This window comes from Nematolebias whitei, chromosome 3, assembly GCF_014905685.2.
Source record: "Nematolebias whitei isolate Nwh7 chromosome 3, NemWhi1, whole genome shotgun sequence".
Classification (NCBI taxonomy): domain Eukaryota; kingdom Metazoa; phylum Chordata; class Actinopteri; order Cyprinodontiformes; family Rivulidae; genus Nematolebias; species Nematolebias whitei.
In genome coordinates this window covers 45,527,478-45,549,261 of record NC_056500.1, presented here as the reverse complement: position 1 = coordinate 45,549,261, position 21,784 = coordinate 45,527,478, and the positions used below count along the sequence as shown (strand labels likewise).

The 21,784-nt window shown below is 39.3% G+C and overlaps 1 protein-coding gene across 1 annotated transcript in view; it reads right to left on the bottom strand.

Annotated features, from left to right (window-relative positions):
* The window catches only part of kif1aa (kinesin family member 1Aa), an 80,158-nt gene that overhangs the window by 16,415 nt on the left and 41,959 nt on the right, over positions 1-21,784 (bottom strand). The window contains exons 26-37 of the mRNA XM_037698301.1: positions 19,606-19,908; positions 12,837-12,955; positions 12,637-12,722; positions 11,677-11,806; positions 10,737-10,899; positions 10,532-10,622; positions 10,329-10,447; positions 8,805-8,860; positions 5,269-5,377; positions 5,100-5,166; positions 4,934-5,018; positions 4,731-4,836 (exon numbers count right to left, since the gene is read on the bottom strand). Of these exons, the coding sequence (XP_037554229.1) occupies positions 4,731-4,836; positions 4,934-5,018; positions 5,100-5,166; positions 5,269-5,377; positions 8,805-8,860; positions 10,329-10,447; positions 10,532-10,622; positions 10,737-10,899; positions 11,677-11,806; positions 12,637-12,722; positions 12,837-12,955; positions 19,606-19,908 (1,434 nt within the window). The remainder of the gene's footprint in view (positions 1-4,730; positions 4,837-4,933; positions 5,019-5,099; positions 5,167-5,268; positions 5,378-8,804; positions 8,861-10,328; positions 10,448-10,531; positions 10,623-10,736; positions 10,900-11,676; positions 11,807-12,636; positions 12,723-12,836; positions 12,956-19,605; positions 19,909-21,784) is intronic.

The following is a 21,784-nucleotide window of genomic DNA, read 5'->3' as shown; positions in this document are numbered from 1 at the left end:
CACAGTCATTGTCAACACAATACACAAATATTTCCAGAGTTCTGTGTTTTTTACCAGAACAAACAGTGGCATCAGCAGCAGCTGTAAGTGAGAGTTACACATTTTAAAACCCTTTGAATCCTTTTCACATCTGAAGTAGGGCTGAACAATTAATTGCATTTGCATAAATATCGTGATATGATAAAACGAGATTTTATAATCTCAAAGGCTGTGATTTGACTGGTCACTGATCTGGTTACGTGACTTGTGAGTGAGCGGAGCGGAGCAGAGCAGAGAGCGGGAGAAGTCAACACTGCACTTTAACTGGTTGCACAATGGTGTCAGGCTTGACAGAAGCTGATACATCTGAAAGTTTGGTACCAAAGAGGCAGCACGTCTGTTGTTTGGAATTATTTTGACTGTAAAAAAGGAAGACGCTGCACAACGACATGTATTGTGCAGAACCTGACTTGCTGCTGCTGTTACCTCTCGAAGTAACACCACAAATCTTTATCAACACTTAAAAAACACCACAAAGCCATTTATGATGGTTGCATGACTAGAATACCAACGACCAGCGCTTCAAGTAAGCAAAGTACCAGACGACAGGATCACTGACCGCACTGTTCCAAGGTATTACTCTGTATGAATATAATTTCTGGACTATTGAGTGCACCTGAATATAAGCAGCGCACACTCAAAAAAAAAAAAAAAAAAAATGTGTACATTTATTTATTCACTTGTCTATAAGCTGCAGGTGTCTACATTCTATCATGAGATATTTACACAGAAATATTTTTTAAAACTTAATTAAATATGTACTTTAACATACACAAATATGTACAGTAAATGTTTAATTTTCAGAACAGTATCTGAAACAGGGCTGGTTAAAAAATATAATACATTAGCCCTGTTTGGTAATTTCATTGGTCAGATTAAAAAAAAAACTACTTTATTTATACATGTATTCTCAATGAGCCATGAAGACCCATCCCCCCCCCCCCACACACACACACACACACACACACACACACAAGAGAGACGTGTAGCTATGTGAGCGCCCGGGTGTGATGAGGCTAAATGTTTTGGTGGCATGAAGCTCGTTAGTCCATCCAAAAAAAAAAGGTTCAAAGCGTGTGGAAAAAAGTAGCAGCTTATATTCTGGAAATTATGGTAATTTGAAACGGCACGCAGAAATAACTCGAGCAATAACGGAGTTCATAGTGAAAGACATGATGCCCATTAATACAGTAACCAAACCTGGGTTTTCAGCTTTGGTAAACAGTGGATAAGTGGTACAGAATGTTCTCGTGAACACATTTTAGCCAAGTTGCTATCATGGAGCTATAAAAAATGCAGAAACAGAGCTGCAGCGGAGCTGAAAACAGCTGAATTGATTTATTGCTTGTGTTTGTTGAAAAATGCATGAGAAGAAGACATTGAAAAATAATCACATATTGAATCACAATCGCTATATTGAGGTAAAAAAAATCGCAATTAGGATATTTTCCAAAATCATTCAGGCCTGAAGCTCTTTAAAAGTACTCTTCTATGATCAACAATCCTAATTTTAAACTTTACTCATTGTTTTCTTTCTAATACATCCTCGTGCATCTGAACAGGTTTTGGCAACATGTTTTTTATTAAACCAGGAGCATTTGGTGTGAGCATTATAAATTATCTGCTGCTTTCTGACAGGTCTTGTTTTCCTCGTTGTAAATAATAAGTATTTTAATGAGTAAAAACATGATTTACTAGTTAGCTGTAGTTAAGTAATATTTTTAAATAGAGTAGTGTTTAGTTTTCTGTTGTGTAAGGAGTTAATTTAATTCAAAGGTGCCAATAAATGCACACGTCACATTTTGTGGTTGTGTCTTTTCTTATTTATGCTGTAAATTTGACAAATTCACAACAGAAGTGATTGATTGACTGACGTGTCTCTTTGAACACATAAGAAGTGTGTGCAGACATGTCCGTATGACCAGCGCTCTGATGACGTGTTATCTGCCTCAGCTAAACTCCTTCTGGAGCCTCAGCTCTTCAGTGAAACCTGCTGCTCTCTGGTGGAAGGAGTTTTTATGAATGAGTCGTTTTAACTCTTACAATCAACATGACAAAAATAAATTCACACAGAAACACTCATTTCAGGGCTATTTACGGCCCAGCTCGTTTTCAGAAATGTAAGAACACAGTTAACAAATGTGGTCTTTGTCTGCGTCTCTTGTAAATATCGTTAGTTGATCACGCACCTCCTGGCCTTTCTGGGTGGAAGTGGGTTTTCTCAGTGTACTCTGGTTTCCTCCCAGAGACTAAAAACCTGCATGTTAGATTCACCAGTAACTCTAAATAATCACTGGGTGTGAGTGAACGAGTGAATGTTATTCATCTCATCTGTCTCTCTGTGATGGACTGGAGACCTGTCCAGGTTGTACCCCGCCTGAGAGACACCAGCTTCTTGGTCCCAGATACGTTCTCTACAGAACTAATCTTTTCAGTTCAAGTCAGAACGAGTCAGCATCTCCGACAGGTGAAGGCAGTACTTAAGTGGTGCCCAAAGTGGGGCCCGAGGGCCAAAGTTGGCCCGCCAAGCTGTCCTCATTAATATATTAAAATTTCCTTTGAAGAATCAGTGTGTTTACACTCAGTCATCCCAAGTTTAATGTTAGATGGAAAGTTGTCCCAATGACTACTGTAATGACACTACACAGCTGGAGTGACTAAGTTGTGAATACATTTTTTAATTTTAATGGTTTATATTTTATTTTGACAGACTTCATACTGTCTCTCGGCAGTTTCTTGCTGCTGAATATTTCCTTTGACAAAGCTGAGCATCATGGAGGTGCCCGTCACACACCCTTCTTGAGCACCCCTAAATTTTAACTCAGCATCTCTGAAAAATTAACAAACCATCATTAAGATTTTGTAAAGAAACAGCTCTCAAACTTTAGATTCACCAACAATATTGAATAAATGTTGAATAAATATGGAATAAATGACATCAGTCTCAAACAGGGCCAGTAAAATCTATCTTTTTTTTTCACGAGTCGCACCACCTGTCAATCAATCCAGTAGGCACGTCAGAAACTGACCAGTCAGCGACTGACCAGTCAGCGACTGACCAGTTGACCAGTCAGCGACCTCAGTTTGTCCTGAAGTGCACATCTCTTACCTGCAGAGCTGCAGCTGTGTTGCATTAAGAACACTTTGCAGTCAGAGATTTCAATAATAACAGAGTTTACATGTTTTGTTTCATGTTAATTTACTGTAATAAACCTTTGTAAAATACACCAGAACGCAGCAAATGGCATCTACTTTATTCAAAATTCTCTGAGGGAGGACCCCCAGACCCCCTACCACCACCACCACCAACTGTGTCATTGACTGTTCTGTAATGTTCTTTATACAGAATTGAAGGTTAAATAACTGTATAATAAATAAATGGACTTTATTTAAAGAATTATTTGCATTTCATGTATTATTGCATTTGTCCCGCAGCCCTCTGACAGATTTTAAATTTGGCCCTTTCAGAGAAAAGTTTGGGCACCACTGACTTAAATGAATTGTTAAAATTGAATAGTTTTCATTTGATACTATTTATAGCTTAACATGATTCTTGACCTGCCATTGTGTATCTGTTCCTACCAAACCCAGCCAGTCGAAGCAGGCGGCTACTTGTCCTGAGCCTGGTTCTGCTAAAGGTTTCTTCGTCATGAGGGAGTTTTTCCTTTCCACTGTCGCCTTCATGTTTGCTCAAGATGAGAGTCTGCGATGAAGTTAAATTCAAAGCAGTCTGCTCCTCAGATAATTAATGTTAAATGATTATTTTTATAGAATGCTTCTGTTCAGTGCTCTGAGATGACTTTTGTTGTAACTTGGCGCTATATAAACAAACTGAATTGAATTGTATTTTTAAATGCATTGATCTTCTATAATTATTGACTGTTCTCCAAAGCTTTGTAATAAATCTGATGAAGCTTACACCTGATTCTAACAAAGTTAAGTCAGGCCCTTTGTACAGTTTCTTTATGATGAAACGTTTTATCTTTTATCCAAAAGACTTCTTCAGTCCAAGGAGCTACAACAAACTCAGTCTTATAAATAGCAGCTTCATACAGTGGGTCACCCAGTGTTTGGTGGTTTCTGGAGTCTGTTTCAACAAACGCTGACAAACATCAAAAAACATTTTAACACAAAGAAACCGTCCAGAGGACCTGACTTAACTTTGTTGGAGTTTTCTACCTGGGTTACTGAGCATGAATCAGGATATTTTGATCTACACCCAGTCGTTCTGGGAATCTCTTTTGTTCCACGACACGTGCCATGCTTTGTTTGTGGCTTATGGTGGTTTTTCAGTTCTGCCAAGCTACTGTGATTGAAAGGGGATATTTTGGACCTTTTGAAGTGCGGTACTGTGCAAAGGTTATGAACAGTTAATTTCTTACCTGCTGCAGATGGACTGACCTCAGGACTGATTAGATACAGACTGATCTGAGTGCAGCCAGGAAGTTTCAAAGATCCAAGCTGTTGCACCACAAGTTGCATTCAAACCATTAGTTGTCATTCTGACAGACCTAAACTCTGTTTCTCCAAACTGAGGTTGGCCAAAGAGCTATTTACAACAGGTAAGATACTAACTGTTCACGTCGGAAATACTCTTTAAGATCAAGCACTGTCATGATGTAGAATAGCTTTGATTTAGTCATTTTAAAGTAATCCATTTGGATCTTAAATCCATGCGTGTTGATGCTCACCTGTCGTCCTGTAAGGGCCTGACATACCCAGCAGCCAAGATGTTGAGGGACAAAATGTTTGGGTCGATCATGTTCTCGTCAGCTTCGGGGGTGTTGCGCAGACGCCCTGGGAAAAGACAGGGGCCTCAGTGAGAACGGCTCTGACACATTTTAAAGGAAACGTTTATTTTCAAAGGTAAAAAGCCTAAAAATGTTGAACTTACCAACAACAAGTTCACGAATATCCTTCCATTCAATGTCACCTCCAGACTCGTGTACAATGGTAACAGCGATCCTCCTCTGGAGGCCCTGCAGCACCACAACAAAGAGAACATGTAAAAGTTTTCTTTCAGAGTGTTTAAAGTATTTCAGATAGAGGGAGGGGCGCACCTGGTGCAGCAGGAAGGTGCCGTGGCACGGCATGCCTCCTCTGTGGTCCACAACAGCAGGGATGTAACTAAGGTAGAACAATCAGCACATGGTCAATGCTCTAAAGCACCAGTCTCACAAGTTATCTGTAATATCTGCAGCTCTCAATGTGGTGACACTGGACACGTACTCTCCGTTTGCTTCAAGCTCGCAGATCTCAAAGAATACCATGACGTCGTATTTACAGTGGCACGGTCCCACCTGAGGACGGGTCAGGGCCGTGAGCTTGGTGGCAGGCACTGAGTGGAACAAGATGTTAGAGAGGGTTATAAAGAGGATCCATCAAAAGATGAAGCAGGCAGGACGCTAACAGTAGGTGAGAATACTAAGTGTCCTAAAATGGAGGGAGTAAGGAAAGAGGAAAGGAAAGCAGGGATGCAGGAAGAGAGGAACCTTTCAGTACTTCACATTAAAAGTATCCGTGAAGTCTTTTTTAAACCACATGATCTCATAAAACTTTACTATTTCTGGGACATCAAACTCAACAGACTGCTTTCATTCTTGATCGAGTCTAAGCTGAATAAAAACATCTGCATTCCTCAAACGCAGGTGGTTCCCCAACAAATGGTTACAGTACAAGTCAAATTATTACATTTCAAAATTATTCCACGTCCACAAACATTCAGAAGTTTACTAGAAATGAAAAAGAGCTAATTGAGTTTTGGGTTTTGAATTGATTCAAGACATGAATTTTCAAGCAGCTGATTTATAGTTGATCCACATTTTTCTTTTTAAGCAGAATACTGTACAGTGCTGGTAATATCTGAGAGTATTTTTGTTACATACTTCAGAAGTAACAGTATGCAGATGTCCCCCATCGCTGAGGGATTTGAATAATGAATGTTTCTAGTTTTCAAGATGTTACATTTTTAATGTTTTTCTGGAGTGAACGTGAACAGGGAATGTTTTTGGTGCAAGATGTTCAAATGAGTAGGAGGTACACTGTGGAGAAAAGGATTTTTATTTTATTTTTTTGCTTCTCCCAGGCAGCGCAGAGTGGAGGGAGAAATTTTATCCCCAACCAGGCACAATGGCGGAGCCAGAGGGTGGCCAGTGGTGGCCTTGGCCACCATAGATTAATGTTCGGCCACCCCAGTCATTTAAGGAAACTACACTTTAAAGCAATATAAAAACTACAAAGCATAGTTTCCTCAAATGATAGTGGTGGTCTGTTTACATGTACAGTGGGGAAAATTAGTATTTGATACTCTGCTGATGTTGGAGGTTTTCCCACCTACAAAGAATGGAGAGGTCTGTACTTTTTATTGCAGGTACACTGCAACTGCGAGAGACAGAATCCAAAAAGAAAAAATAGAAAATTACATTGTATGATTTTTAAAGAATTTATTTGCATTTAATTGCATGAAATAAGTATTTAATTACCTACCAGTCAGCAAGAATTCTGGCTCTCACTGACCTGTTAGTTTTTCTTTAAGAAGTCCTCCTGTTCTCAAGGACACTATTCAAATTCAAATAAATTCAGGACAACAGGCAACTGTTGGTGCAATTATTAGAAAATGGAAGAAACACAAGATGACTGTCAGTCTTCCTCGATCTGGGACTCCATGAAAGATCTCGCCTCGTGGGTAAGGATGATTCTGAGAAAGGTCAGGAATCAGCCCAGAACTACATGGGAGGAACTGGTCAACCACCTGAAGACAGCTGGGAGCACAGTCTCAAAGAGGACCATTAGTAACAAACTACACTGTTATGGTTTAAGATCATGCAGGGCACGAAAGGTCCCCCTGCTCACATCAACACATGTCCAGTTCTGTTTGAAGTTCACCAGTGACCATTTGGATGATCCAGAGGAGGCATGGGAGAAGGTCATGTGGTCAGATGAGACCAAAATAAAGCTTTTTGGTATCAACTCCACTTGCTGTGTTTGGAGGAAGAAGAAGGATGAGTACAACCCCAAGAACACTGTCCCAGCCATGGGGGTGAGACATTATAGTGTGGGGGTGCTTTTCTGCAAGGAGGACAGGACGACTGCACCGTATTGAGGGGAGGATGGATGGGGTCATGTATCGTGAGATTCTGGCCAACAACCTGCTTCCCTCAGCATGACAATGACCTGAAACACAGTCAGGGTAACTAAGGAGTGGCTCCATAAGAAGTATTTCAAGGTCCTGCAGTGTCCTAGCCAGTCTCCAGACCTGAACCCAATAGAAAATCTTAAGAGGGAGCAGAAATTTAATGTTGCCCAGTGAGAGCCCTGAAACCAGAATGATCTGGAGAAGATCTGTGTGGAGGCGTGGGACAAATTCCCTGCTGCAGCCCAAACCTGGTCAAGAACTACAGGAAACATCTGACCTCTGTAACTGCAAACAAAGGTTTCTGTACCAAATATTAAGTTCTGTTTTTCTATCGTCAAATACTTATTTCATACAATAAAATGCAAATTATTGAAAAATCATACAATGTGATCTTCTGGATTTTTTTCTTAGATTCTGTCTCTCACAGTTGAAGTGTACCTACAAAAAAAATTACAGACCTCTCCAGGTGGGAAAACTGGCAAAATCAGCAGAGTATCAAATACTTATTTCTCCATTACAGTATCCATCTTGGATTTTGACCTGTCAACACAATTTCTGATAGGGACCTTTCTTACACCTAGATGCTTGTTGCCTATCTTTCACGTTAACCAGCGCACAAGTTTACATATATACGTATAAGGCGGCAGCCATCTTGGGTTTTGACATGGCAACCCAATTTTCAAAAGGAACTATTCTTACACCTACTGTAGATGTAGATGTAACTACAGTACACATTAAAATGAAAGTTAATATCTCTTATTTTTCAAGTTATTGCGCTCACAACATGTGGACAAATGAACAGAGTGTTTCCAATTCCCTCTTTTCTCTCTGTGACGGGGGACAAAAAGGCAACAGGAGTTCAAGTTGAGAATTCAAAAAGAAGCTCAAAGAAGGAACTGCAAGGAGAAATCACCATGTAGGTCAACGGCACACAGAATACTGGAGCGTCAATCCAACTGCAGAGTCCTGACACAAGAAAACTATCTTTTTATATCAATACATTTCATTCTTATGCTGCTTTAATAGTACTGCTGAAATAACTTCAGTACAAATGTAACTTAAAAAGACATCTTGTCTTCCAACTTGGTAAGATTATTTGATTGTTTATCTTAATAAATGCTTCCAGGAAGCAAAGTGTTCATCACTGCAGAAAACAGTTGTATTTTTCCTTTTTTCTTTCTGTATAGATATAAATTATATCTTAAGAGTCAGGTGATTTAAAAAAAAATTATATTAAATAAATTATTGATATGAAAAAAGGTTTCCAGTCACAGCACTCTGTTGGATCTGACAGAAATGACCAACCAGGCTTCTGAGCTTTAATAACGGAACAGATAGACACGGGTGGAGCAGGCAGCTGAGCTCGCTCGTTTGCTTCCAGCAGGAAGGAAGCAGCCAAGCCAGCGGCAGACAGAGCGTGGCCTGACAGCGAGTCCACAAACGCCCCGCTGAGCACATCGGGGACCAGGTATCGGATCAGCTCCAGCGACTTCTCCCGATCCGGTGAGTCGTCAGAGTCCACTGCTCACACCCAACAACATGAAGCCAAGATGACGTGACTTACAGGCAAACAAGTGAATGGTGCAAAGACGATGCAACACAAACGTGTTACAGGAAGTGGTTGTATTACCTGGTTTGGACAGAGGCATCACACTGGGAAATTGTCTTCTGCAAGGATGTAGAAGACTAGATGGGACAATAAATGGGTAAACATCATGAAAACACAACCATATAACCTGTGACTATGGGGTGCCGTTTGTAAAGTTGCACAGTCAACAATTAACAGCAACATTTTGGTTTATTTAACCTTTCATAAGAAAAAAAATGTTTTTTTTTCAAAGTCATATTTTCACTATGTTATTAATACATTTATAAATGTTATAGTTCTAAAATAAATGTTTAATTTACAAGCTAAATATTTAGTTTACAAACTAAATACTTAACTTGCAGATTAAATATTTAGTTAGAAAGCTAAATATTTAGTTCCACACTAAATATATACTTTAAAAACTAAATGTTTATGTCCAAGCTAAATGCTTAATTTACAAACTAAATCTTTAACTTGCAAGTTAAATATTTAATTAGTGAACTTAACATATAGGTGTAAATTAAATATTTAATTTCCAAGCTAAATCTTTATTTTCAAAACTAAACATTTAATTTCCAAACTAAATATTTATTGTCCAAGCTAAATATTTAATTTCCAAAGTAAACATTTAATTTCTAACCAAACATTTCATTCCTAAACTAAATATTTAATTTGCTAATTAAATATTTAGCTTGGACCTAAATATTTAACTTGCTAGCTAAATATTTAGCTTTTTAACTAAATATTTAACTTGCTAGCTAAATATTTAGCTTTCTAGCTAAATATTTAACTTGCAAGTTAAATATTTAGCTCAAACCTAATTATTTAGCTAATATGTAAATTCCTTGCCGAAAAGCTGAGGTGGACTATCAAAATAAAAGCCTAACCTCCCTATATGCACCTCTTGCCAAACCACTGGTGTTCTATGCTAACTCGTTTGTCATGTCCAGAGAAAAATAATGACAATAAAATACAGCACATAAGAGAAAATTGAAGCAATTCAGACTGGCCAGCTGCAACTCTTCTTCTTCTACTTAAGGTGGTTTTTGGCGGTTTGGCAAGAGGTGTGTATATTTAGAGGTTCAGCTTCTATTTTGATAGTCCACTTCCACATTTCAGCAAGGAATTTGCATATTAGCTAAATATTAATCTTTCAGCCAAATATTTTACTTGCAAGTTAAATATTCAGCTAGGAAGCTAAATGTTTAGCTAGCAAGTTAAATATTTAGGTCTGAGCTAAATATTTAGTTAGCAAATTAAATATTTATTTTGGAAATGAAATGTTTAGCTTGGAAAATAAATATTTAGGTCTGAGCTAAATCTGCAAGTTAAGTATTAAGTTTGTAAACTAAATATTTAGTTTGGAACTATGACCTTTATAAATGTATGAATAACGTGAAAATATGACTTTGAAAAAAATAATAATTCTTTTTTTCTTATGAAAGGTTAAATAAACCAAAATATTTCTATTAATTTTTGACTGTGTAACTTTACACACTGCACCCCATATGTGACTTCTTGCAGAAAATGCCAAACTGTTATTTTATGTAATAATTAGTATATCACCTGATGACATCTTTACAAAGAGGAAGGAAAGGTTGTTTCTGGTAGTGTCCAAACACCTCAAATACAATTGGCTGAGTCTTGATGTAGTCTACAAAGGACTTTGTAACTTCAACAGCAATCTGCAAAAACAATACAAAGTTTTTTATTATATTGAACAGGTTCCAGTAAAACCAGCAGAGCATGACTGAGTTGACGTTCCTTACATTCTGCACGTGATAAAATCCAAGAGGAGGACCACGGCCTGTGTTTTTTAAAGGTTCAGTTGAAAAGGCTTCGTCGTGGCGATGGATAAAACTAAAATTCAAAACAGAAACTCAAAACATTTCACACAGAAAAGTGTACGGAACAAAGACAAGACCAAGAGCTTTTATATATGAATTATGATTTAATAAATAAAATGCATCTTACTTGAACTGACAGAAGATATCTGCATATTCTGCAGAGATGCTGGAAGCCTGCAGGACAGTCACCCTGAAGGTAAAAATGTTACCAATTTGCAGGAGCTCCAGATTTGTATTCAGTGCACCATCCAGAGCAGCCTTCACTGGATTCTCTGGTTCATCTGCACCAGCTGAGAGGAGCAGGAAATGAAGAACAAACTCAGGCTGAATTTAAATACGTCCTCCAGGAACAGATGGATTAGGTTTAGTTAGTGTTTGTAGCATCAATGGTGGCTGATTCTCCCCGGGCTACTGTTGGAAACTTAAAATTACAAGTAAATAGGCAAACTTTAAAAATCCAGGCCTGTGTCTGTGTGAATATTTTGCAGAACTATATTCTAGGTTGAGCACATTATTATGTTGCCCACATCGTACCCTCGTCAGCCCACTTTGTACCCACTTTCACAGTTTTGTAATACTGAAGTACACTTTTCAAATAAAGATTGTTATAAATATTTATCATTAGCATGGTTCGACCAGGACATTCAGGACTACAGCCTTGGATAGGTTCAGTCAAAAGGAGCCATTTTAAAGAGCCATCAAAATAAAGCCCTTGCTCTCTAGAATTTACAAAAAAAAAAAAAAAAAAGATTGAAATGCAACTATTTAGAGAAATGAACTGTAGCACAAACATGTTCAGAATTTTCTTTTTCTTGAAGCTGCAAGCCTCTGAAACTCAGGTGAGGAAACAGAACTCCTGCTAGCATTACGAGACATTAAATAGTCTCTTTGATTAATGTTGTCAAGAAGTTTCCAGCAGAGATCTACCACCCACACATGATTTATCTGAAAGCTCATTCCACTCAGATGTTTTTGTAATTCATACGCGCCACAGCACTCATTAGTAAAGGCAACCTTCACACACAAATGAATCACCCATTCACTCATAACACACGGTTCACCCTCACATGTGTTGTTGTTGACTTCATCAGCTGATGGGCCCATTTCTGCATTCTGACCCTCTCCCTCCACAATGCGAAGCTCCTCCTGAGAAACCCCAGTGCGGGACAGTCCAGCGGAGCAGGACTCGGACTGGAACTGCAAACCCAAAGTCCAAGACCAACTTGTAAGTAGATATACGCTCACATGCACTTGATAATGCACACTTTCATTTCACCAGATTAAAACCCCACTGAGATTGAGTCTCATTTGCAAAGGGGACCTACACCAGGGCTATTCAAGGGGCGGCCCAGGGGCCAAATCAGGCCCACAGGTGAGCTCAGTTCAGCCCACCAATGGGTTCATTTAAAAATAAAGCTAGATTTTAAACCATAAAACAAACTTACTTAACAACATTAACTGCTGGATGTCCGGCCCCTGAGCTCTTGGCTTTCAGTGACTGTGGCCCCCTGAGCAGTTTATTTGAATAATCCTGACCTACACATTGCTAGTAGCAGGTTGGACCTCTTCTGCCTTCAGATTGTTAGCACAAACCCAACAAGATACTAGAAACATTCCTCAGAGATTTTGGCCCATATTGACATGACATCTATGCAATTGCTGCAAAAGTTATCAGCTGCACGTCCATGATGAACTCTTTCATTCCATACGTCTCAAAGGTGCTGGACTGAAGATCTGGTGTCTGTGGCGGCCACTAGAGTCCAGCGAATCAAGACTCAGTAAATGTTTTTTACAACCTGTTCCTGCCTAATTATAGTTCCTAGTTAATTATATATTTGTTTTACTCCATGATAACATGTCTAATAACATGTCATGTCTTATTCCACTGCCTGATGAACAAAATGCTACAATGTCATTGGCTGATTGCTAGTTGTGTTAATCAATTGCACAAGTGGGTCTAATAATGTGGCCTGTTAACCTATACAGTACATTTTTATGTATTTGGATATTGCTCTAACTTTTCTTACCTTCTCATATTGCTGATCCTCAAAGGAGATTTTGGCAGTGCCCGACTGCCTCACTCCTGAGCCGTAGTCAGGAGCTTCCTCATCAGCTGGAGGGAAACACAAAGCACCTTCACTTCACTCCCTCCAGAAGTCTCATCCAGCTTATCGGCTCAGTTGGTGTTTGATCGAAACATCACTGACGCAGAGGGTCTGAGCCTTACCTGATATGGCCTGCACCGCAACCCGCAGGAAGCCCTTCACCTCCCCCTTCTCGCTGACGATGGCCACACGGTGCACCAGAGGAACCGGGTACAGCAGGTTACTCAGGTAAACAAAAGCCCTGAGCAGAAAGGGAGAAGGTAACAACAGAAAGTTAAACACCAACCGTCCAGGGAGTGGCTTTTAATCTGATGCTTTCACACTGGACTGGACAACAGAACACAGAGCTGCAAAGCAACCAAACAGAAGCTGGGACTGCTCTAGCGATGGCCATGATTGCCCTTTACTATTGCTTCATTGGGGTTTTTTTCATCGGTTTCTATAAATTATTATGAAATATACACAATCTGGAGTTGTCAACATCTTTTTTGCATAATGCAGGTAGTGCCTTGGTGAGGCTAAGGAGCATGTGTAAGGGTCAACTTTACAATTTTAAATGGAATAAAACCATTATAAACCAGCTCTTTAAACAGCTGGAGAGCAAATGCTTTTTTTTTTTTTTTTTTTTAAAGCATGGAGTTAATTTTAGATATTTGTTGTTGCATTATTAAGGAGTTTTACCAGAAACTAATGTAAACAATGTACAGTGGTTTGCAAAAATGTCCACCTCCCCCTGACATTTTATTTCATTCTCTAGTATTAAAAGTTGGGGCACAGATTCATTTTTGATTTGACTATGAAGGTAGACCTCCAAACATATTGTAGTAGAATGAAGAAGAAAAAAAAGATCAGATTTTGTTGTACCGTAAAAGAAGAATGCTCCATGCATATGGGTCAAATCCCCAAAGTCAAAGCTTTGTAGAGCCGCCTTGTACGTCTCAAGAGCTTTAACTTCCATGAGTATGGTTTGTCTACATTTTTGTTCATTTTTCTTGGTAAAACTGCTCCACCTCGTTTACATTGGATGAACATTTAACTGTTTCTCCTAAAACCACTAGTGTTGCTTCATTAGGATCATTGTCCTGTGGTAAGGTAAACCTCAGTAACAGTCTTTAATCTTTGAAGACTCAAGAGTGTTTCCCTCAGTGATTTCTCTATAATTTGGTTTAATTTGGTTTTCCAGTCCTCATTAATGGAAAACATCCCCACAGCATGATACTCCCACCTCCATGCTTCACTGACAGTATGATATTCCCAATATGATGAGAGGTATTGGGTTTGCATCAGACATGGTGTTGGCCTCAACAGACAAAAAGTTCTATTTTAGTCTCATCCAACCACAGAACCTTCTTTCATATGTTTGAGGAACCTAAGTATGAACTTCAGAAAATTCCAAACAACTTTTTTTTAAATAAATAAAGTACATTTTTCCTGACCCTCTTCCATAAAACCCAGTTCTGAGCAATTTATAGTGATCCTATAGACAGATAATCCCATCCTTGCATCAGAGATGCTCAGCTTCATAACAGTCATCTTTGGTTGCTTCTCTGAATAATCTAACGAGGTGGAGTCAGGTTTGTTTTTGTTGAAACGTTTCATCCTTTATCCAAAAGTCTTCTTCAGTCTGAAGAGCTGCAACAAACTTAGTTTTATAAGCAGCACCATGTCCTTTTATTGCATGTATACAAATAGTTTTTGGTGTCATCAGCAAACTGGTTGATCCACTATGAGAAGGTGGTGTTTATAAGACTGAGTTTGTTGCAGCTCCTCAGACCGAGTAAGTATTTTGGATAAAAGATGAAACATTTCAACAAGAAGAATCCCTTCAGAGGACCTGACTCAACCTTGTTAGATGTATCTACCAGGATTATTTGAGCATAGATCTGAACTTTTTTTAAGCTCTCCTTGGCCGCTCTGTAAGTTTTAATGGATGACCATCTGCTATGGTGACATCATTTTTTTATTTTTCAAAATAAATTTAATTGGTGCTCTGTGAGACATTCAATGTTTGGGATATTTTCTGTAAACCAACCCTGATCTGTTTTTCTCCAAGACTTTGTCTCTGGCTTGTGTGGAGAGTGCCTTTGGCTTCATGCTGCCTCTTACTTGGTGATAGCTTTTACTTCCTGCAGGTGTTTGCTCTGAGGGCAGAGCAGGGGTGGATAGACAGAGATCATCCGACTAAAGTTACCCACAGGTGGATCCTATTCATCATGGGGCTCCTGAAGTCTTCACAGCAAAAACGTGTGGATATATTATGGTATGCACAGCTTTTGATTTTTATAAATATATTTGGACGTATTTCAGACAAGATATTCTCCATTAATTTTCTGTATTTTACTTTGTACATAGATTTATTACCTATAATCAAATTGAAGATGCATTTAAATCCCAGGTTGTAAGGCAACAAACCAGCAATAATACAGGGGGGTGGATACTTTTGTGACCCACTGTATATGTTGAAAATACCTCAGTTTTTAGAGATTGCATTTGTCTTTAAGACAAAAAAATGTGGAACTACAACTTGCCATCTTGCTTTGAACTAAAATATACGATCTAAGAGCCGAAGATCACATTTTTCACGATGGGCAGACATTAAGGAATGGAGTGTTAAGGGGGGGGGAAGACTCATGACAAGATTGGTGAGGTGCAAATAAGGCATGCTCTGGTCAAAAAATGAGAACCAAAATACCTTCAACTTGTCAACTTAAAGAAATTAAAAGTGAATGGAACATGGATCAGCTTAAGTAAAATTAGCCAACAGCTTGACATATAGCGTGCTACACCACAAAAACAATGAATGACATCAAAACTCAAAGCGCACCACCTGAGCCCAAGTGGTAACTTGTACAAAACAAGGGTAGTAGTTTGTCATCAAATGTATTCAAGTAAAACAAATTGACAAAAAAAATGTCAAAATGAAAAGACTTGTGCTCTGGCATGCCTAAAAGAGACAGCTGCAAAAGAAACCAGCTCTTTCATCTTTGAGATTTTGAGTCTTTCACACCAGCTCGCTCGTATGGATCTGTCCAGAATGTGTCAGACTTGTTCAGGTCTCACAGCATGGTGAGAACATTTCACCATGTTTTATGCAAATCACATCTGAAGTGAATCCATCAGGTTTGTCTGTGCTTTAAAAAGTGTGTTGAGTGACACGTGTGGGACACACTTCAAGCATCTATTGAATTATCTTTAACCTCCGGTAGAAACAAGTGGAATGATCTGAACACTGTGGATGGACTCGATGAGCATGTTTGTAAAGATGGAGTACATTTAACTCAGATGAAATTAAAAATAAAATGCATCGTATAATCCTTAAATCATGTGTACTTCAATGTCCATTTATCATGAAACAATTTATACAGGGTGGGGAACATCTGTGAATGTTTGTGGCTCAGATATTGATGAGACTTATATAAATCTAAAGTAAAACACAACGAGCAGTGCACCGATGTCCCCCATCACCGAGGGATGTGAATAGTGAATGTTTGTAGTTTAGATGGGAGCAGCACGGTGGCGCAACTGGTAGAGCTGCTGCCTCTCAGCGAGCAGGTCCTTGGTTCAAATCCCGGTCCGGGGGCCTTTCTGGGTGGAGTTTGCATGTTCTCTCCGTGCATGCGTGGGTTTTCTCCGGGTGCTCCGGTTTCCTCCCACAGTCCAAAAACATGCATGTTAGGCTGATTGGTAACTCTAAATTGTCTCTAGGTGAGTGAGAGAGTGAATGGTTGTTTGTCTCGTTTGTCTCTATGTGGCCCTGTGATGGACTTGCGACCTGTCCAGGGTGTACCCCGCTCCTCGCACAGTGATTGCTGGACATGGGCACCAGCGACCCCCGTGACCCAAAATGGAATAAGCAGGTAAAGATAATGGATGGATGGATGGATGTAGTTTAGATGAGCTTAGTGTTTTTCTGGACTGGAACTGAACAGGAAATGAAAGTCAACTTGAATGTTTTTGGTGTGAGTGGTTCAAGTGGGCAGGAGTTACTGTAGAGCAGAACGGAAGTAGATTTGTTGTTGTTGTTGTGCTTATCCGAGGCTGCGCTGAGTGATGGATCCTGGCAGATGGAGGGAAAAATTCACCACAGATTAATCTTCGGCCACGCCAACGGCCACCCTAATCATCTGAGGCAACTATACTTTTATGCAATATAATAAGTAGAAAGTATAGTTTCGGTACCTCATTTATTTTCAAGTTATCATGATCACATCGCAAACAGACAGCCAGATGTACAGAAGAATGGAGGGTATTTCCAATTCCTCCTCTTCGCTCAGCAACGAGAGAGAAGAAAACTTAAATGGTAAAGATTTAGGGAGCATTTTAAAACATAGCAAATACCCCAAAAACTGTGTATAAAGATGTAGTCTGGATTGGATGAAGCTTAAAAGTGGTCGCTCTGTGATGACTGTAGGGGTGCAATGGTATGCACAAGTCATGACTGAGTATGTAACTGGGTTGTGGAGTCATGGCTCTTTTGGTTCAACACAACAGTGAGAAAAAAAAACAAAGATTAAAGCCATTCTTTTTTATTCACTTGTTTTAAGCAGACAATCACCTACAACGTAGATATTGGGTTGCTCAGAGGAAAAATAACTGTGGATGAAGATTTTTTTTCTGGTTTGCATGTATTAAAGTCAAAATGTTAAGAACAAAACAGAGTGCTATTTTAAGAATAAAATGGAGCCACAGGAAACAAACCCTATGTTTCTCCAGAACATAATGTTTGGATGTTGTAATTCCACTCCCAGACGTAGAGACAGAGTAAGGAGGACCTAAGGTGGCACGGCTACGCATAGCAAAGTAGGATTTATTGACAAATAACTTCACTATAAAATAAAAGTCACATTGTTGTTTTATCCAATCTGAATTATAAAAATGTCTTACAGGCAATGTGTTAACATTTTTGATACACTCCACAATTAAAAATTGTACAAAATGGAGTTTTGTTTTAGTTAATTTGGTCTAATCTTGTTGCAAAATAAATCTCCAAACATGAAAATGCAATTTACATAAACAAAAGTTCAAACGCTCACTCCGAGCTCTCAACTAGCTGGGTGCTAGTACGTGGTTTAAATACAGATGGCAATTGTTAAACATCTGGGAATGTTTTTAATAATGCTTATTGGACACCGGAGAATATTTCAAAATATGTAAATTATGACCCATTTGACTTCGTGTACATCTAACTCCCACTCTTCACTCCTGTGCAAATCAAAGCAAAACTTTTCCACACTGTTAATTTGAAACTAACAGGAAGGTTTTCAAGCTCCCGTGTTTCACCTGAACAGCCATTCTTGCTTTACTTTGATGTTGAATGGTTTAGATTTTTTTCTTCCTCTGCTCATTTACGGTTGTCACGGTTTACTTAAGACAATTAAAAATACATGTGCACCCATTTCTAGTTGAAAGTGGAGATCATGATCAGGTGTGCCACAAGGCTTAGTTTTAGGACCCACTCTCTTTACAATTTATATAAGTAATGTAGGTCAAAACATTCCCGACACTCCTTACATCTCTATGCCGATGATGACGTTGTTTATTGTTGAGCTAACACAGTTGCCAAGGTTTTCCAGCTTCTGCACTTTGGATTTGACATCATTCAGTCAGACTTATTCCATCTCAAATTGGTAGTAAATGCTGACAAAACCAAAGGGTTGTTGTTTTCAAACAGGAAGTTGGTATCAGCAGTCCTTCCTCCTATCTTATCCATGCATGGTGTTCCTATTGAGTTTGTAGATTCTTACTTGGAAATTTTAGTTGATGCACATCTCTCTTTTAAGTCATATGTTGAAAACTTGATAAAGACACGAAAATTAAAACTGGGTTTCTTTTTCAGAAATAGATCTTGCTTAACTCTGAATGCCAGCAAACACCTTATAACCACTACCTTCCTACCAGCCATTGACTATGGTGACATTATTTACATGAATGCTCCTGCCAGCTGTTTGCAGATGTAGGATTCTGTCTACCATGGTGCGCTAAGGTTCATAACTGGTTGTAACTACCGTACCATCACTGCACTCTGTACTCCTTGGTCAGTTGGTCATCATTATCTACATGTAGTCTCTCACACTGATTCATCTTCATCTATAAATCCCTCCTTGGTCTGCTGCCTTCTTATATCTCCTCCCACTTGTCACGCCGTCAGTGCAGTTACAGCATGCGCTCTCAGGCCATTATTACCTGCAGCGTTCCCTCAGTGCGGACTGAACTTGGCAAAAAAAGACCTTTTCCTCCTCTGCTCCTGTAACCTGGAACACCTTGCAACAAGATCTCTTTGATTTCTTTAACATATTTGAAACATTTGATAAGGCTAATAGAAACATCAAAGCAAATATGTTCTTGCTTTTACTATTTTACTTTGTTTTATACGGTACCTTGGTTTTATTGTTTTAAAACACCATTTTTATTTTAATTGCATTTTATTGTTGTTTACTGTTGTCTGTACTTTATATGGTGTCTGTCTAAAACAGGTCTCTCTTGAAAATGAGTCGTTGTGACTCAATGAGACTAACGTGGATAAATAAAGGTTGAATGAATGTGTGACTAATGTACTCTTTTGTCTGACTGATGTCTGTACTATGGTTGTTTGGTATAAATACATGTACTGTACTGTTACACCCCTACTTGAGAGTAAAAATGAAAAATAAACAAATATTGAAATAATGCTTAACTTTAACATGAGGTAGCAACATAGAAAACAAACAAAACTTGAATGCATGTAATAAAAATGTGGTTCTGTGTATTTTATGTGTATCTAGTTCAAAAGAGACTGAGGTCTTGAGGATATTATCTTATCGCTCTTGGTCGGTCTCGCTCAGAAGAAGACTCTGTGACTCAGCGTGAAAGAGCTAGTTTCCTCCACCTGCATGCTCCTGAAACCTCACCAACCTTCCCACTACACTGAATAATGGAGAGCGGTCGTAAAAGGGATCCTGGCCTTTGCTGGAGCCTCGGCAGAGCTCTCCCTCATCATCATCATCATCATCATCATCATCCTCTGCCCCGAGCTCCGAACACGGGTCGTCCAAAAAAATATCATCATCCAGGTCCTCCAACTGTTCCAACTCCTCCTCCTCCCCTTGACCCTCCCTCTGCGAGTCAGCCAGCTCAGTAATTTCAGAGTTGGAAAGGGTCGGGGACGGGGTGGGGTCACTCATGCGCTCGTTCATGCATGTGTTGAAAATGGGGTTTCTGGTGCAGCCAGAGACATGGGAACCAGGTTAGTACAGTTAGATAAAGAGCACACACTTGTTTCAACAAACAGGGCAGCAGAGGAAAAACATGGGCTGGACCACAGGAGAAACTTCCTCCCTCTGAGCCACAGTGTGGCGTGGAGCAGAGACAGAGATGACAGACAGCAGTGTTTGCCAGCTACAGCTGCAGTGAAAGGTAAAAGGTGAAAAAGGTGTATGCAGCAAGATTTCAGAGCATTAGACCATGATGGCCCACAGATAAGTACAGTTAGAACATCACACAGCACTCAGACTGCATGTCAAAGAAACCAGTTTCCCAGATATCACAGGATCCAGATGTGTTCAATGTCACAGTACCAGATTGTTTGTACAGCTTCAGCCCACATGGTTGACAAAATAGGAACTGAAGTGTTTTTTTAAGTTAAGTTTATCAGTAATGAATAATTTCTTTATAGATGCAAAGCCATTGTCAGATCAGCCCTCCATGATTGTCAGAATATAGTGATAAGTTTAAATCCTGACGTATCAAACATGCTTTTAATTGTGCATATTAGTGGAGCAGCTAAAACCTGTGCAAAATGTCATCTGAGCAACAAATTTGGTACCGTTGTTCCAAAGAGTCTTCTAAACAATTCTATCTGATTGGCCATCTTAAAATCCAAGAAGGTTAATTTATTATTATAATTATATTTTTATTATTATTATTATTTTACTAATATATGTTACTTGTATAGCACAAGGGCAGCACGGTGGCGCAACTGGTAGAGCTGCTGCCTCTCAGCGAGCAGGTCCTTGGTTCAAACCCCGGTCCAGGGGCCTTTCTGGGTGGAGTTTGCATGTTCTCTCCGTGCATGCGTGGGTTTTCTCCGGGTACTCCGGTTTCCTCCCACAGACCAAAAAACATGCATGTTGGCTGATTGGTAACTCTAAATTGTCCCTAGGTGTGAGTGAGAATGAATGGTTGTTTGTCTCGTTTGTCTCTATGTGTCCCTGTGATGGACTGGAGACCTGTCCAGGGTGTCCCCCACCCCTCGCACAGTGATTGCTGGACATGGGCACCAGCAACCCCCGCGACCCAAAATGGAACAAGCGGGTACAGATAATGGATGGATGGATGGATGTATAGCACAAGGCTACTGACAGGAGAACACATAAAAAGTGGCACAGAGATCATTGAAACTGATCAAGTAATTGCATTTCTATGAGTACTTCGCAGAAATAGGCTCATTTTGGCAGCCATCTTGGATTTTCAAATGGTCAGTCAGGCAGATTTGACTAAAACAGAAGAAAATGCATGATTTTTATATTATCTGCTCATGTATCTATAATCAGTGCAGAGACGTCATTAAGATTGTTTTGGGGTTTTTTTTTGCTGCATGATGGATGACACTTTTCTGTGGACTGTGTTTAAACGTGTTCATTTAACATAATGTTGGTACCCATGGTTGGTTGACTAGATATCATCCAAAGATGCAGCGACTCCATCCAGCACATTATGGACTGACTCCTGACATTTAAACTCAAACTGAGTCGTGGCAACTCACACCAAACATCACCAAGTCCTCAACAACTTTACATTCTCTATATTATCCGTGGGCTCACATGATTGCAAGGGCTAAATCTCTAACAAGTACCACTTCCCAGTGATGAGACTCCAACTGTCAACACCACTCACCTTCAAAATAAAAGCATTGGAAAACTGGTTTCAAATTAAAAACAGATTTTGGAGTGAAATACCTAGCTCAACATTTTCTCTTCTTATTGTTGCTTTTCAGTTTGTTTTAACAATGCAACAATAAATCTTCTGTATAATTTATACAGCCTAATGTTGAGCATGAGACGACTAATTTTGTGATTTTAGAAGTCCCTCCTTT